At 41.0% G+C, this 19,285-nt stretch overlaps 1 protein-coding gene across 1 annotated transcript in view; it reads left to right on the top strand.

Moving 5' to 3' along the window:
• The window catches only part of apbb2a (amyloid beta (A4) precursor protein-binding, family B, member 2a), a 31,241-nt gene extending 12,152 nt beyond the window's left edge, over positions 1-19,089 (top strand). The window contains 6 exon segments of the mRNA XM_079629951.1: positions 10,203-10,317; positions 13,878-13,953; positions 14,795-14,878; positions 15,466-15,581; positions 15,853-16,035; positions 17,328-19,089. Of these exon segments, the coding sequence (XP_079486077.1) occupies positions 10,203-10,317; positions 13,878-13,953; positions 14,795-14,878; positions 15,466-15,581; positions 15,853-16,035; positions 17,328-17,483 (730 nt within the window). The 3' untranslated portion in view covers positions 17,484-19,089.
• The last annotated feature ends 196 nt before the right edge of the window (positions 19,090-19,285 follow it).

Below are 19,285 nucleotides of genomic sequence, written 5' to 3'. Positions count from 1 at the left end.
CTGTCTAACTCCATTAACCGCTTGTGTCGGTGATTCTGCAGATTCTGATCCTCTGCAGACGGTGTTGTGATGTTTACGGCTTTATGAGGTTAATACATGTACATTACGTGTTTTATAGCATCGAAGGAGATTAATTCGATCACATTTTAAATGTTTTTCTTTCTGACATACTCTTAAAAGTCACTGTGACATATTATGCCTCTTTTCACAAGATATAAAATAAAATGTGTGAGCTCAAAATACTTACAGATCATTTATTATATCTTGTCAAATTTGCCCCGTTTTGGGTGTGAGAAAAAAAGGCGCCATTTTTGTTGTGTGTGTCGCTTTAAATGCAAATGAGCTTTAGCTCCGCCTCCGTTCAGAAGAGGGCGGAGCTTCAGAAACTCCGGCAATAACAGAACTGGCCGATCTCACTCCTCCAGAATCCCAGAATAAGCAGTAGCGAGTGCAGGAGAGACTCAGGAGGAGTTACTGGATGTTAGCGGAGACATTGTGTAGTTGTTGTGGAGTTACACTGATCATCTCATCATCATGTTGAACTCTTACACACGTGTCCACAGTTCCTGAGGTGTTTATAAGACAGCGCTGACATGTTCTGGTCACTAGTGTCCAGTCTGCGCTCGACCACAGAACAGTTTCATGCTTTGCTGGATCTCCTGCTATCGCGTTACAACTGGTCTCTGCTGTCGCTCGTGAAAACAAAATGGCGGCGCTGTGTGTGTGTGTGTAAACGTGCAGATTAAGGGCCGGTAATATTATAATAAGATCTTCTTCATACGCCAGAAGGAGAGTGAAATCTGATCAGCTTATTTTTAGACATGCTCTCAGAGAACGGCTCACCTGAACACAGTTACTGGTTTCACTTTTCACGTTTCCCGTGTTGGTAGAAGCTCCAGATTACACACTTACACACCGCCAAACTCAGATCCTCACGACGTCCCCTTTAAATCTAGCATGTGAAACACGACACGTTATGCAACCAACAGTAGTATATTACAGTCACGTGACCTTATGTTGCGTATTTAAAACACATAAATATTCTTATATATACTTATTCTTATTTTATTATCCAATTGACCCTTCGCAGGGAGCTTGATTGACAGGTGATCTGACCAATCATACTTCGCCATCCGCCATTTTGTCCGACAGAGCAGTCAGGAGAGTTAGTAGATTAACATGGAGGATTTGAACTTGAGAAGCGGAGTGTACTGACGTCTCTCCGCGGTTAAAACAACATTTTTCATGCTTGAAGACAATAATCTGAAGGGAAGTCGTGTGCAGTGCATTGTGGGATACAGTCTGTTCTGGTGGGTTACTGCACATTTTAGCAGCTATAGTTGGTCATTTGGGTATTTAAAGTGAAAAAAAGCAAAAACAAACAATGTTTTTCCCCAAAAACATTTATTAGCTCCATAAAGCCACTTTTTGGGAACAACCGTATGCTGACATTGCAATTATTTTTTTGGTGCAAATAGCAATAAAGTGTATTTTCTTTGCACCAAGTGTAAATAGATGCTATAATTGCATCTCAGTTTATTATGTATATATAAAAAAACAATGCAATAATAACAAAATTATATTTATTATATCATTACTTGTTCCAGTCCCTACAGCCCTACCCGGTAAACACTACATTCCCACTATTAAATACACGTTTTATTCGCACCTTTAGAATATTTTCTTCATATTTATGTAAAATACACCCCAAGCTGATGTGTGATGATGGGAAACCGAGAGAAAAGAGTTCAGTAAAGACAGGTTTTGATGGGCTGAATCAGGCTCTGGTGGGCGGAGTTACTGTAAACGGCCTATTTGCATGTGAATATTTGTTTGATTTTTTTTTTAGATGTGCATGCTTTCTGAAATAGTTTATCATTTGGGTGTTTCATGCATAAAGATCGTCTTTGAAGACAGCATGCATACTGCAGAAATAATAGTCTGAGGGGAAGTCGAGTGCAGTGCATTGTGGGATACATTATGCGTCTGTTCTAGTGATTTACTGCACGTTTTAGACAATTCCTGTGTGCCGAGTACACACTGCAGGAGTAATAGTCTCTCTCTCTCTCTCTCTCTCTCTCTCTCTCTCTCTCTCTCTCTCTCTCTCTCTCTCTCTCTCTCTCTCTCTCTCTCTCTCTCTCTCTCTCTCTCTCTCTCTCTCTCTCTCTCTCTCTCTCGTCCCCTGAGGTAGATGAAGGCTTTAGTGTTCAGTGTTAATGGCAGAGACGTGTTGGAGAGACGCAGAGAGTGATGAGAGACATTACAGCGCTCACTCTCTCTCTCTCTGCTGTGTGTGTGTTTCACAGACGGTGGTTCCTCTGCTCAGACTCATTTCGTGTGTGTGTGAGAGTCTTGCTGAACCATAAACCACATTGATTCACTGACTCCAGCGCGGAGCGAATCTCTCACACCGACAGCGGGAGAGTCAGTGATAGAGCAAGGCTTCTGATGCTATTATATTATATATCGGTGTGTGTGATCAGGAAAGATTAGATCTCACGAATCTCACCATAGAAATAATGATCTTTTAATATCATTTAACATGTTATAGGACATAAACTACACTATAATCATGCACTCTTTCTCTAATACAGTCAACACACTTTACTACCAACAGACATACATTGATGTAGTGCACTAACTCTGTACACTACAGTGTGTACACTACAGTGTGTACACTACAGTGTGTACACTACAGTGTGTTCACTACAGTGTGTTCCCTCATGAGAAACATCTTTAGTTATAATTATGAACAAATGATCAGAGTTTGGTCAGTGTCACTGAGGTGGTGTTTGAGACTACAGTGCCAGCGTGGGCCAGCAGGTGTCGCCGCGGACTCAAACTTCACACATGGGTTGGGTCCCAGTTATGATTCATAAGCACTATGTCGAGTGCATGAAGTGTCCAACGTCAGGTAATGAAGTGCATCATTTGGGAATTTTTCACTTTTTCAGTGAAAACAACAATCCGGCACTGACCGTGTGTGAGTTGAGTCCGCTTCTAGAGTCTCACACACTTTAGTGGCGGTTGTTGTTGTTGTTGTTGTTTGTTGTTTTTTTTCAGAGAGAGAGACTGTATTAAAACGGTCATTGAGGAAAAAATTAGCAATGAATTTCAGTTTCATTATTTCGTTTTAAATAAAAAAAATGTATTAAAATAAATAAATAATAATTCATCTAAAAGTTTCTACTGAATGAATAAATTTAAATGTAACATTAATCAAAATCAGTAAAGACCAATTTTTTTTCTTTACATGTTGAGAAAACGAGAGATGCAGACAGATAGGAAAAGAGAGAGAGATTATGTGTCACACACACTCACAAATGCACACACACACACACACTCACACTTACTCACTCACTCTCACACACACACACACTCACACTCGCACACACTCAGACGCACGCACGCACACACACACACACACACACACACACACACACACACACACACACACACACATATATACTCGCTCACACTCACTCAAACACACACACTCACTCACTCACTCACTCTCACACTCACACATAATCGCACACACACAATCGTGCACAAACACACACACACTCACTCACTCACACACACACATAATCGCACACACACACACACACACACACACACACACACACACACACACACACACACAGTTTTTCTATTCTATACAATATGAATGAGTGTTTGGGATGGATGAGGTCATTGCTCTATATCTGGAGCACTCAGCATTTTGTGTGTCTTTGAACACGTGGGTTTGTAGCGATGAGGTCACAGGTCTATATATGGAGTGTGTGTGTGTGTGTGTGTGTGTGTGTGTGTGTGTGTGTGTGTGTGTGTGTGTGTGTGTGTGTGTGTGTGTGTGTGTGTGTGTGTGTGAGAGAGAGAGAGAGAGAGAGAGAGATTGGTCAACTCCTCCCTCTTTTTGTGGCATCGCTGTTTCATACTGATAGTGAAACATTCTCTTATTCCACCTTATAAACGCTGACGTGTGTTTCGTTCGGTTGAACTCTGAGCAAGACGGACGTTTTACAGGTTCTTTTCTATTTGTTCTAATTTAACACGGAGAGAGAGAGAGAGAGCGAGTCTTTCGGTGGGTTTGGCTCTCAGAGTGTGTGTGTGTGTGTGTGTGTGTTTGCCGAGGGAGTGACGGATCAGAGAGACGAGGAGGACAAGAGACGGGGATCAGTGTGTGTGTGTGTGTTTGAGCTGATGCTGGTCGTCGTGGCGATGGGAGTAATGAGCCAGAGTGCGGCTGGATGCTGATGAGTGACATCAGTGTGAGTATCTCACACACACACACATACACACACACACACACACACACACACTCTTACACACACACTCTCTCTCTCTCACACACACACTGCTGCATCGTGCTGCTGCTGTTTCCACGCACTCGTGTGTGTGTTTAGTTTTACTTTAGGGACAATTGTCAGCTTTATTGGGTCTTTTTGTGTTTGTGTTAGTCTGTTGCCATTATAGTTAGTTTTATGACTATTGTTTGTGGTCGTTTGGACTAGATGAACGTGTGTGTGTGTGTGTGTGTGTGTGTGTGTGTTTTTACTCTATTACTGATTTTTGTACAGCGTATAAGAGTACACACATTTTGCATGAAAATTATGCAAATAAAGGAGAAATGCAAAGGAAAAAAATACATTGAGAGATTGTGTGTGTGTGTGTGTGTGTGTGTGTGTGTGTGTTTGAGAATGTTCTATGACTTTTGCTGTTCTGCAAATGTGAGCACAATACAGTCAGACTGTGTGAGTCTCCGAGGGTTTGTATGGCGGCGATAGATATTAATGACATGTGGAAACAATCACAATCTTTTGGGAAAAGGAGAGAAAGAGGCAGTGATTGAGTGTGTGTGTGTGTGTGTCTCTGTGTGAGCATGTGTGTGTAAGACTAGTGTTGAGGTGTTATAATGTGGTGAGTTTGGATAAATTAATCCAATGTGAAACATACCCATCTCTGGGGCGTAATCCAGCAGCCCTTGTTACTAGGTTGTTGCTTGGGTGTTCTGGGTGGTTGCTGGGGTGTTGTGAATAGTTTAGGTGGTTGTTGGGGTGGTTGCTAGGGTGTTGCTAGGATGTTGTGGGTGGTTGCTAGTGGGGTTTGGGGGGTTGTTAGGGTGTTTTGTTGTTGTTTTCTGGTTGTTGGGGTGTTCTATGTGGTTGCTAGGGTGTTGTGGGTCGTTTGGGTGGTTGCTAGGGTGTCCTGGATGGTTGTTAGGGTGTTGTGGATGGTTTGAGTGTTTTATTTTTTTGGGTGTTCAGGGTGGTTTCTATGTGTTTTCTACCAATCCTGTGTTCAATAGTCCTCAAGTCTCAGTGATCTTCTGGTCTGGTCTCAGTTCCTCCTTCAATGTGCGTCTGTGGAATTTATTAATCTCTTTTATGGTGAAAATGAAGCGTTTGATCTCTTAATAAAGTAGCAGCACACTCTCCTCAACCGCAACAGATGATTCTAGGATTCATTCACATAGACTGCTTGGTAAACGTGCTTAATGTTCATTTATATTAGTAGTTTGCCAGTGTGAGTTGAAAGTATAGTGTGATTCTTCATCATCATCATCATCATCATCCTCATCCTCACAGTTTCACCCCAGAGTCACTTTTGAAAAGTGCTTTAATCCATATGCGTGTGTCAGGAAACTTTCATTTCTGTGTGTTCACAGACAGACAGAATGGGTTCATCGCTGGGGCTCTGAGACACACACACACACACACACACACACACACCTGTGATTTAACGCATCAGCTCAAGTCTCTTCATGTGCAGGTAAAGAGCAGAGACAGGCGGGGATCCTGTGAGTGTGTCAGTGTGTTTTATAGTTTCCTCAGAGCTTCAGTTCATGACATTAATAGTGAAATGCTGTTTTCAGACACATAAAAGCCACATTCACACGGCAGAGTTTCTGCGTGACAGTCGCATCTAAATGCAGAAGAAGAGCGTAAACTCATGAACCCTTGATGATCGGCCTCTCTCAGCCTTGAAACACACAATTTAACCCGTTAGGAGGCGGGTCGCTCAGAGTTGAGGCAGGAGGAACACGTCTCATTCACAACTACTGAACTGTGTCACTTACTGGATCAGATACAGGCAAGCATTCAGGTGCAACTACTCACACTCCTTCAGTAACACTCCTTCTGTAACACTCCTTCAGTAACACTCCTTCTGTAACACTCCTTCAGTAACACTCCTTCTGTAACGCTCCTTCTGTAACACTCCTTCTGTAACACTCCTTCTGTAACACTCCTTCAGTAACACTCCTTCTGTAACACTCCTTCTGTAACACTCCTTCAGTAACACTCCTTCTGTAACACTCCTTCAGTAACACTCCTTCTGTAACACTCCTTCTGTAACACTCCTTCTGTAACACTCCTTCTGTAACACTCCTTCAGTAACACTCCTTCTGTAACGCTCCTTCTGTAACACTCCTTCTGTAACACTCCTTCTGTAACACTCCTTCTGTAACACTCCTTCTGTAACACTCCTTCAGTAACACTCCTTCAGTAACACTCCTTCTGTAACACTCCTTCTGTAACACTCCTTCAGTAACACTCCTTCAGTAACACTCCTTCAGTAACACTCCTTCAGTAACACTCCTTCTGTAACACTCCTTCTGTAACGCTCCTTCTGTAACACTCCTTCTGTAACACTCCTTCAGTAACACTCCTTCAGTAACACTCCTTCTGTAACACTCCTTCTGTAACACTCCTTCAGTAACACTCCTTCTGTAACGCTCCTTCTGTAACACTCCTTCTGTAACACTCCTTCTGTAACACTCCTTCAGTAACACTCCTTCTGTAACACTCCTTCAGTAACACTCCTTCAGTAACACTCCTTCGGTAACACTCCTTCTGTAACACTCCTTCAGTAACACTCCTTCAGTAACACTCCTTCAGTAACACTCCTTCTGTAACACTCCTTCTGTAACGCTCCTTCTGTAACACTCCTTCTGTAACACTCCTTCTGTAACACTCCTTCTGTAACACTCCTTCTGTAACACTCCTTCAGTAACACTCCTTCTGTAACACTCCTTCTGTAACACTCCTTCAGTAACACTCCTTCTGTAACACTCCTTCTGTAACACTCCTTCTGTAACACTCCTTCTGTAACACTCCTTCAGTAACACTCCTTCTGTAACACTCCTTCTGTAACACTCCTTCAGTAACACTCCTTCTGTAACACTCCTTCAGTAACACTCCTTCTGTAACACTCCTTCTGTAACACTCCTTCAGTAACACTCCTTCTGTAACACTCCTTCAGTAACACTCCTTCTGTAACACTCCTTCAGTAACACTCCTTCTGTAACACTCCTTCTGTAACACTCCTTCAGTAACACTCCTTCAGTAACACTCCTTCAGTAACACTCCTTCAGTAACACTCCTTCTGTAACACTCCTTCAGTAACACTCCTTCTGTAACACTCCTTCAGTAACACTCCTTCTGTAACACTCCTTCTGTAACACTCCTTCTGTAACACTCCTTCAGTAACACTCCTTCTGTAACACTCCTTCAGTAACACTCCTTCTGTAACACTCCTTCTGTAACACTCCTTCAGTAACACTCCTTCAGTAACACTCCTTCTGTAACACTCCTTCTGTAACACTCCTTCAGTAACACTCCTTCTGTAACACTCCTTCAGTAACACTCCTTCTGTAACACTCCTTCTGTAACACTCCTTCAGTAACACTCCTTCAGTAACACTCCTTCTGTAACACTCCTTCTGTAACACTCCTTCAGTAACACTCCTTCTGTAACCTTCAGTAACACTCCTTCTGTAACACTCCTTCAGTAACACTCCTTCTGTAACCTTCAGTAACACTCCTTCTGTAACACTCCTTCAGTAACACTCCTTCAGTAACACTCCTTCTGTAACACTCCTTCAGTAACACTCCTTCTGTAACACTCCTTCAGTAACACTCCTTCTGTAACACTCCTTCTGTAACACTCCTTCAGTAACACTCCTTCAGTAACACTCCTTCTGTAACACTCCTTCTGTAACACTCCTTCAGTAACACTCCTTCTGTAACACTCCTTCAGTAACACTCCTTCTGTAACACTCCTTCTGTAACACTCCTTCAGTAACACTCCTTCAGTAACACTCCTTCTGTAACACTCCTTCTGTAACACTCCTTCAGTAACACTCCTTCTGTAACCTTCAGTAACACTCCTTCTGTAACACTCCTTCAGTAACACTCCTTCTGTAACACTCCTTCTGAAACTACTGTATATAATGTATAATAATGCAATGGGGGAATATTTGTGTGTCCTGATAATGCCAAATGTCTGATGTTACTAGTAAAAAGTGTCCTACATTATTTAAAATATATCTAGTCAGTGACAGATTGCATGGATGTTCGTCTAAAATAATTCTGTATTTTCATCTTCAGAATCATGAATATTGTTATTCAAAAGTCTCTATTGTCCTGTGATTTTGTGATTTCCAGCACCAAGTCTGAGCCTATTCATATACACACACAATGTAATATCAAATTTAGCATTTTAATCAACAGCACATTTTTTTGTTAACCTTTTATCATATGTCTTGGAGTATCGCTATAATATTGTATCGTGAGTTCAGTATCGATATATGTATCGACTCGTGATATGAGGGTATCGTAATAATATCTAATAACTAATATCGACCGCATCCAGCAGGACACGGACAGAACGGCATCTTTAAAAACACACGATTATTATAAAGGGAAATAGCCTCTGTTATATCGCCGCTGAAGCTCCCAGGGGAACTCCTCACACTGATCTGTGCCGTTAAGAGCGAGCGAGCGCTGAGATGTGCTCTATGGATCCAGCGGAGGTGAAGGGAATGGATTTGCTTCTCATCCCTAGAGACGCGATGCTTCGGCTCCGGAGAACAAACCTGAATGTGTCTTTTTATAGGCCAGGCATGCAAATCCCACACGCCAAACTCCACTGGCCTTTTCTGAACATCCAAGGTGCTTGGGGCTCCCAGATACGGCCCCTAGTGTCTAACTCATTCGACACAACGGCAAAGAGTTTTTTTTTTTTAAATTGCTTTTTAAAAATGGTTTTATTTTGATTGTTTTTATTTTTACCTTTTATTTTATACCTTTTTTTTATTTAATTGATTATTTATTTTAAAAAATGTAACATTTTTTTATAATTGTATTGCTTTTTAAAAAGGGTTTTATTTAGATTATTTTTATTTTTACGATTTTAAAATTTAGTTGATTACAAATCCTTTTTTTGTAAAAGTATTTATTCTATTCATGTTTAATAAAATATATAAAAATATACTTTTTTCAGCCAGGAAACATTTCTCAGTTCCATTTCATCAGGTACTAAAATACCTAAAACTATGACTAAAATGAATTTAAAAAAATCAACATTAAAATAAATATTAAAAATGACAGAAAATACTACAAACAAAATGACTAAAACTTTAACTAATTAAAATGGAAATATAAAAATAAAAACATTTTAAATATTATTAAAAACTATAGTATCTCAGTTATACTAAAATAACACCAACATGTGTCAGTCCAGCAGTTTGACGTGTGTGTGTGTGTGTGTGTGTTGGCCCAGTGTTTGCTTAGATTGAGCCGTTCTAGACGCCAGAAAGCATACGCTGCATCAGTTTGACTGTTGAAGCAAACTCTCTGAATGTCACCAGTGACACTGAAACACGGCCACAAAACCATTAACCTTTACATTCACCACACACACACACATTCCTCCACCTATTCTCTCACGTGTCTCTCTCTCTGATGGATGTCTTTTGCTCCTGGTGTCTCATTAGCTGCTGATTAAACGCTCTTCGATCTGAGTGTAATATATAATTTCCATCTGTGTGAGTCTGTGTGTGTTCCTGTGCTTGATTCATTTCCAGCGGGTTTCTCAGATGTTTTTTGTCAGCTAAACCTCTTTGATTTACTTGAAGCCCCCTGAGATTTTGTATTTTATAGCACTGTCACATGTTCATGGCTCTCAGATGTTAGTTTATGATCATATGACATGCATGTTTTTAATTGAAAATGAAGTTTTGAAATGATAGCGCTGTACAAATAAATGTGAATTGAATTGAATTGGGGATTTTTTTTTTTTATATGTCATTTTGGTGATCAAAGATGAGTTTTAAGGGTTAAAATGATTGACTACTGATTGTTAATGCAGACGTGTAAAGGAAACTCTTGCTTCACTAACGTCTCTGTTGTTGTGTTTCAGGGATTTTGCGTATGTGGCCCGTGACAAGAACACGAGTGTGTTGAAATGCCACGTGTTTCAGTGTGAGAGTCCTGCAGAAACTGTGGCCAGCAGCCTGAAGCTGATCTGCTCGAAGGTGACCAGGACACACACACACACACACACACACACACACACACACACACACACACACTCACACTGCAGGAGTAACACACACACACACACACACACACACAAGGAGTAACACACACACACACACACACACACACTGTCCATCCTCATGTAGAGTTGTCGGCTCAGCTCGTCCATCCACAGACGTTGATTAAATCTGAGCGTATTAATCTGAGCTCGATGTTATACACTCAGATATATATACTCAGATTAATACGCTCAGATTAATACGCTCAGATTATTATGCTCAGATTTATTCGCTCAGATTAATACGCTCAGATTAATACGCTCAGATTATTATGCTCAGATTTATTCGCTCAGATTAATACGCTCAGATTAATACGCTCAGATTAATACGCTCAGATTTATTTGCTCAGATTTATTCGCTCAGATTAATACGCTCAGATTATTACGCTCAGATTAATACGCTCAGATTATTACGCTCAGATTAATACGCTCAGATTATTACGCTCAGATTAATTCGCTCAAATTAATACGCTCAGATTATTACGCTCAGATTAATTCGCTCAAATTAATACGCTCAGATTATTACGCTCAGATTATTACGCTCAGATTATTACGCTCAGATTTATTCGCTCAGATTAATACGCTCAGATTTATTTGCTCAGATTTATTCGCTCAGATTCATACGCTCAGATTAATACGCTCAGATTATTACGCTCAGATTAATTCGCTCAAATTAATACGCTCAGATTATTACGCTCAGATTATTACGCTCAGATTATTACGCTCAGATTATTACGCTCAGATTATTACACTCAGATTAATACGCTCAGATTATTGCGCTCAGATTAATACGCTCAGATTAATACGCTCAGATTAATACGCTCAGATTTATTTGCTCAGATTTATTCGCTCAGATTAATACGCTCCGATTTATTTGCTCAGATTTATTCGCTCAGATTCATACGCTCAGATTCATCTGAGCTCGATGTTATACACTCAGATATATATACTCGGATTATTATGCTCAGATTAATACGCTCAGATTATTACGCTCAGATTAATACGCTCAGATTATTACGCTCAGATTATCACGCTCAGATTAATACGCTCAGATTAATACGCTCAGATTAATACGCTCAGATTAATGCGCTCAGATTAATGCGCTCAGATTATTACGCTCAGATGAATACGCTCAGATTAATACGCTCAGATGAATACGCTCAGATGAATACGCTCAGATGAATACGCTCAGATGAATACGCTCAGATGAATACGCTCAGATGAATACGCTCAGATTAATACGCTCAGATGAATATGCCCAGATTAATACGCTCAGATTAATACGCTCAGATGAATATGCCCAGATTAATACGCTCAGATTAATACGCTCAGATTAATACGCTCAAATGAATGCGCTCAGATGAATATGCCCAGATTAATACGCTCAGATTAATACGCTCAGATGAATACGCTCAGATGAATACGCTCAGATGAATACGCTCAGATGAATACGCTCAGATGAATACGCTCAGATTAATACGCTCAGATGAATACGCTCAAATGAATGCGCTCAGATGAATATGCCCAGATTAATACGCTCAGATTAATACGCTCAGATTAATACGCTCAAATGAATGCGCTCAGATGAATATGCCCAGATTAATACGCTCAGATTAATACGCTCAGATGAATATGCCCAGATTAATACGCTCAGATTAATACGCTCAGATTAATACGCTCAGATTAATACGCTCAGATTAATACGCTCAGATGAATACGCTCAGATGAATATGCCCAGATTAATACGCTCAGATGAATACGCTCAGATGAATACGCTCAGATGAATACGCTCAGATTAATACGCTCAGATTAATACGCTCAGATTAATACGCTCAGATGAATATGCCCAGATTAATACGCTCAGATGAATACGCTCAGATGAATACGCTCAGATGAATACGCTCAGATTAATACGCTCAGATTAATACGCTCAGATTAATACGCTCAGATGAATACGCTCAGATGAATACGCTCAGATGAATACGCTCAGATGAATATGCCCAGATTAATACGCTCAGATGAATACGCTCAGATGAATGCGCTCAGATTAATGCGCTCAGATGAATATGCCCAGATTAATACGCTCAGATGAATACGCTCAGATGAATACGCTCAGATGAATACGCTCAGATGAATACGCTCAGATGAATACGCTCAGATGAATACGCTCAGATGAATACGCTCAGATGAATACGCTCAGATGAATACGCTCAGATTAATACGCTCAGATGAATACGCTCAGATGAATACGCTCAGATGAATACGCTCAGATGAATATGCCCAGATTAATACGCTCAGATGAATACGCTCAGATGAATGCGCTCAGATTAATGCGCTCAGATGAATATGCCCAGATTAATACGCTCAGATGAATACGCTCAGATTAATACGCTCAGATGAATACGCTCAGATGAATACGCTCAGATGAATGCGCTCAGATGAATGCGCTCAGATGAATACGCTCAGATGAATACGCTCAGATGAATACGCTCAGATGAATACGCTCAGATTAATGCGCTCAGATGAATATGCCCAGATTAATACGCTCAGATGAATACGCTCAGATGAATACGCTCAGATGAATGCGCTCAGATGAATACGCTCAGATGAATACGCTCAGATGAATACGCTCAGATGAATACGCTCAGATTAATGCGCTCAGATGAATATGCCCAGATTAATACGCTCAGATGAATACGCTCAGATGAATACGCTCAGATGAATACGCTCAGATGAATGCGCTCAGATGAATATGCCCAGATTAATACGCTCAGATTAATACGCTCAGATGAATACGCTCAGATTAATACGCTCAGATGAATACGCTCAGATGAATACGCTCAGATGAATGCGCTCAGATGAATACGCTCAGATGAATACGCTCAGATGAATACGCTCAGATTAATACGCTCAGATGAATACGCTCAGATGAATACGCTCAGATGAATACGCTCAGATGAATACGCTCAGATGAATACGCTCAGATGAATACGCTCAGATGAATACGCTCAGATGAATACGCTCAGATGAATACGCTCAGATGAATACGCTCAGATGAATACGCTCAGATGAATACGCTCAGATGAATACGCTCAGATGAATACGCTCAGATGAATACGCTCAGATGAATACGCTCAGATTAATACGCTCAGATGAATACGCTCAGATGAATACGCTCAGATGAATACGCTCAGATGAATATGCCCAGATTAATACGCTCAGATGAATACGCTCAGATGAATACGCTCAGATTAATACGCTCAGATGAATACGCTCAGATGAATACGCTCAGATGAATACGCTCAGATGAATACGCTCAGATTAATACGCTCAGATTAATGCGCTCAGATTAATGCGCTCAGATTAATGCGCTCAGATTAATGCGCTCAGATTAATACGCTCAGATGAATACGCTCAGATTAATGCGCTCAGATTAGCGATCTGCAGGAGGATGGAGCGGTCGAGGCTCTTCTTCAGCTGTTCTGCTTGTTTTCTCAGATCATGGCCGAGCGCAAGAGTGTGTGTCCCGGCGCAGGATCCTCGTCTCAGTTCAGCTCCGATGTTCCTCTGACAGGTGAGAGGTTCACACACGTTTAGAAGTCACATGACCTGTCAATCTGAACTCTGACGATTATGAGCTTTGACTACAGACAATAATTAAAGAACCCCATAAAAAAAAATCATAAATAGCAATTTCCTCATTTTGCCATATTTAGCCATTTATTTTTATTTTTTAGAGCTTAGCATAGCAACCAAACAAAACAAAACCATTTATGTTCGTTATAAACGTTTCCTTGATTTTTTTAGCTTGTATTAATTTCCATGACTTTTCCAGGTTGAAAAATCACGCTTTTAAAATTCCCCCATATATGTCCACATAAAAATTGTTAAAATAATCAAATATGAAGTGCGTGTGTGTGTGTGTGTAGAGGAGTCCATAAATAAAGTGTGTGTGACGGGACAGCTGACCTCAGCACAGCACGAGCTCGCGCTTTATTTCATTAGGTCTGTAAACGCCTGCACTGATCAGTGAGATATGGAGAGAACAGTGTTGATCTGCAGTTCTGACTCAGTAGAACACAGTTAAACGTGTTACAGCTGTTCTTCATCTTCATCTTCATCACCGCAGCTTCACTCGCGAGTCGTGCTCATCCAGCAGAAACTATCTGTATTCATAATGCAAAATGCCCAGTGCAGGATTTCTCGTTCCCGAGGGACCCATTGTTCCGCTTTCAATATACATCAAGAGCTGTGTGTGTGTGTGTGTGTGTGTGTGTGTGTGTGTGTGTGTGTGTGTGTGTGTGTGTGTGTGTGTGTGTGTGTGTGTGTGTGTGTGTGTGTGTGTGTGATGTGTTTAGAGCGACGATTCCCTTCTGTGATGTTCAGGTCCTGTTTCTCATCTGTGTGTTTCTCAGTAGAGTTTCCAACACCAAAGACTGACCAACAACACAGTTTCCATGTGCTTTACCTGGGAATGACATCAGTACTGAGACCGATAGGTAACACACACACACACACTCACTCACACTCACCCCCACAAACACACACTCACACACATACATACACACAGACACACAGACACACTCACTCACACACATACACACACACACACACACTCTCATTCACTCTCATTCACTCACTCACCCCCACACACACACACACACACTCTCACTCACACACACACTCACTCTCTCACACACACACACTCACTCTCTCACTCACACACACACACACACACACTCATTCACTCTCATTCACTCACTCACCCCCACACACACACACACACACACACACTCTCTCACACATACACATACACACACACACACTCTCTCACACACACACACACACACACACACACTCACTCACTCTCTCACACACACACACACACACACACACACACACACACACACTCACTCACTCACTCACTCACTCACTCACTCACTCACTCACTCACTCACTCACTCACTCACTCACTCACTCACTCACTCACTCACTCACACACACACACACACACACACTCACGCACACGCTGTACATTTCGAAGTTTGCTGTGTGTAAGTGTGCAGAACTGTGGTGTGTGTGTCAGGAATGGACATGATAAACGCAGCGGTGGAGAATCTGATGTCGTCGGCAGGGAAAGAGGACTGGACGCCCGTCCTGCTCAACGTCGCCGACGCCACCGTCACGGTCAGCAAAGAAAAGGTCACGCTTCCTAATATCATTCATTTTATTTGTGTTTCTGCCCTAAAAACTGTGTGTGTGTGTGTCTGACACTGTAACATCAGAGACCTCGAAGCGTATTCATCCGTCTGACGCTTCAAGCAGATTCACATTTCTGAGACACATTCAGACGCACCCTGATGGCACATTCACATTTATTCCAAACGTCTGATGGGTTAAAGTGTGTCAGCCGGGCCTGTGGCGGCACCGCACTGACGGGTTTACTAACGCCATGTCTCTTCTGCTCCAGCAGGAGGAGGAGGAGGAGGTCATAGTGGAGTGTCGAGTGCGGTTCCTGTCTTTCATGGGTGTGGGACGCGACGTTCACACGTTTGCCTTCATCATGGACACGGGAAGCCAGCACTTCCAGTGTCACGTGTTCTGGTGCGAACCCAACGCGGGGAGTGTGTCGGAGGCGGTGCAGTCGGCCTGTGTGGTGAGTGTCTCCGGTCTCGCTTACAGAATATTGCCGGTTAAATTTAGAGACTAAATTTCAGTTTCTTGAATGAACATAAAAAAAAGATTGAGAAAAGTTTCTCGAACGAACGTAAACATTTCTTCAGCGGATGCAAAGCTTTCTTGAATGAATGCAAAAGTTTCTTGAACAAACGGAAATTTTTTTTGAGCGAACAGAAAAGTTTCTTGAATGAATGCAAAAGTTTCTTGAACAAATGCGAATATTTCTTGAACGAACGCAAAAAATGTTTTGGAGCGAATGATAGTTTCTGGAACGAATGCAAAGGTTTCATGAGCGAACAGAAAAAAATCTGTGCAAATGCTAAAGTTTCTCGAACAAACATTAAAGTTTCTCGAACGAACGTTAAAGTTTCTCGAACAAACGTTAGTTTCTCGAACGAACGTTAAAGTTTCTCGAACGAACGTTAAAGTTTCTCGAGCAACGTTAAAGTTTCTCGAGCAAAAGCAAAAGTTTCTCGAACGAACGCAAAAGTTTCTTGAACAAAAGCAAAAGTTTCTCGAACGAACGTAAAAGTTTCTCGAACAAACGTAAAAGTTTCTCGAACAAAGGTAAAAGTTTCTCGAACGAACGTAAAAGTTTCTCGAACGAACGTAAAAGTTTCTCGAACGAACGTAAAAGTTTCTCGAACAAACGTAAAAGTTTCTCGAACAAAGGTAAAAGTTTCTCGAACGAACGCAAAAGTTTCTCGAACGAACGTAAAAGTTTCTCGAACGAACGTAAAAGTTTCTCGAACAAACGTAAAAGTTTCTCGAACAAACGTAAAAGTTTCTCGAACGAACGTAAAAGTTTCTCGAACAAACGTAAAAGTTTCTCGAACAAACGTAAAAGTTTCTCGAACAAAGGTAAAAGTTTCTCGAACGAACGTAAAAGTTTCTCGAACGAACGTAAATGTTTCTCGAACAAACGTAAAAGTTTCTCGAACAAACGTAAGTTTCTTGAACAAAAGCAAAAGTTTCTTGAACAAAAGCAAAAGTTTCTCAAACGAACATAAAAGTTTCTTAAACAAACGCAAAAGTTTCTCTAACAAACTCAAAAGTTTATTGTACTAACGCAAAAATTTCTCACACGAACGCAAAATATTTCTGAAGACAACGCAAAAAAATTCTCGAGCGAACAGAAAAACATTCTTGAGCGAATGCAAAATATTTCTCGAGCGAACTTTAACTTTACGTAGAGTATGATATACAAGAAACGTTTAAGTTGTTGCGTACACACATGTGCGGTGTGTATAACCCTGTGTTTTCCTCTAGTTGCGGTATCAGAAGTGTCTGGGGAAGACGGGCTCCGCGGCTCCGGCTCCTAGCGACTCCGTCACTCGCCGCGTAACGTCCAGCGTGAAGCGCGGCGTCCAATCAATCATAGACACTCTGAAAAAGAAGCCCGCCCCCGAGGTTCCCCACCAATGACGGAGCAGAACAGCTGTGATGGACCGCAGCGGTGTGTGTGTGTTTACTGATGCAGTCGAGAAGAGAAACACACAGCACAACAACAACAAAAGACACAAAGTGTAATGCAAGATGTGGCTGTGCGCAACGAGAAGCTTCCCGAACGTTAACTGTCCTGAATAACGCATGAGTTTGCCTTACACCGACACATTTTCACTGAAGATTTCAGAGTTCATCTCATGATTACGGTCAGGCTCAGATCAGTGTAACTCCGTCTTTACACGCGTGACCTGGATTCAAGCTCGGCAGGTTGTGCCATAAGTGTGTTTCATCTCGAACACACACTCATTCATCGCGATCGTCCACAGGAGGAAATTGGATCCTTTGAAATCATGCTCTCTTTCCCCAAGAAATGCAGTTTGGTAGCAGGAAAAGGGGAGCGTGTGTGTAAGATGTTTTACAAGCACACATCAGGATGTTCACTATATATCATCCGCTCTAAACAATTCTGTAACGCAAAATTACATTTTCTGACCACACAAACACACTTGTGCTTCATTTAAACACTAAAGCCTGAGAGATTCCCAGTGCAAGTACGCAGTAAAAAAAATCTAATCTTTTGAATTGAAACGTTTTATTGAGCCTTTAGACAAAATACGTTTAAAATGTGTGTTTTTGTGGACGATCATATTTGATGCATCAGCTTTTACGGCTCATATAGTGGAAAAACAGCTCCGTTTTATTCAGAGGTTCAAACTGAGCAAACGCTTATATTTATATGGTCAAGAAGTGATGAAATTCTGATGCAAATCAATGTGATCTTTACTACAGTATAGCAGATACTTACATAATATGCTTATAAATATAAATATCCGCCAATAATGTCTTAGTAAGATGATATTTAAATGCTCAGTTTTATGATCAGAGCTCTGTAGTTTTAAAAGATGATCATCATTATATTGCATTATGAGCTAATAATAACCCGTCCTCAAAAGCTTGATGATCATGTTTGATCTGCACTAGAGGATGTTTAAACTAGAGGCATCCATTTTGATTCATAAGATCTAAATCAAATTCAACAGAAAACTGCTTTAAAGACTTGTCTAACGCACTTTTTCACAATTGCATCAATTCTCAAATAAAGTCCCATGTGTTTTTCTCCAGTAAATACAGTTTCTTTCAGGAATATGTCACACTGTGGAAGTAAAAATGATCCGCAAACCCAGTTGACTGTAAAGAGCAACATTGTCTGAAGGCAGTTCCTCAAGCATGACCGTTTGAGAAGCGTTGGTTTACGCTAACGTTACGCTAAGCGGCTCTTGTGGCTGAAGATGCTAAATGTACTTGCATTGCATTATGAGTCGTGTAGCGCAGTGATGCATGAACTCAAGCTTGCTTAGCTAAAAGATGTTGCGTACATGCGTAGAGTGTTTCGGGCTTTAGACACACACACTCACACACACACACACACACACACACACACACACGTCCAGCCCCTGCTACGATACAAGTCAAAAATAAAGAAACACAGGAATGTTATTTCGCACAAAACCCAGATCAACCACTAAGGCACTCATTTTTACACCATATTAATGTGACATGTTGTGGAAATAAATTACATCAAACCAAAAAATTAGTCTCTCCTTGTTTTATTTGCATGCTTGTTCCAAATGATGTTGGAAAATATGCTGATGGCATTTTGATGGCAGTGACATTTCAACAGCAGTTTAGTAGAGTTAATGAGTTAGATGATCTTATACTGATATCTGGCACGTCTAATTAACATTCAAAGTTTTAATTACTAAGATAGTAAAATACTGACG

Source organism: Phoxinus phoxinus (assembly GCF_949152265.1).
Source record: "Phoxinus phoxinus genome assembly, chromosome: 12".
Lineage (NCBI taxonomy): Eukaryota > Metazoa > Chordata > Actinopteri > Cypriniformes > Leuciscidae > Phoxinus > Phoxinus phoxinus.
The sequence above is the reverse complement of the archived record's forward strand: the minus strand, read 5'-3'. Positions and strand labels throughout refer to the sequence as shown.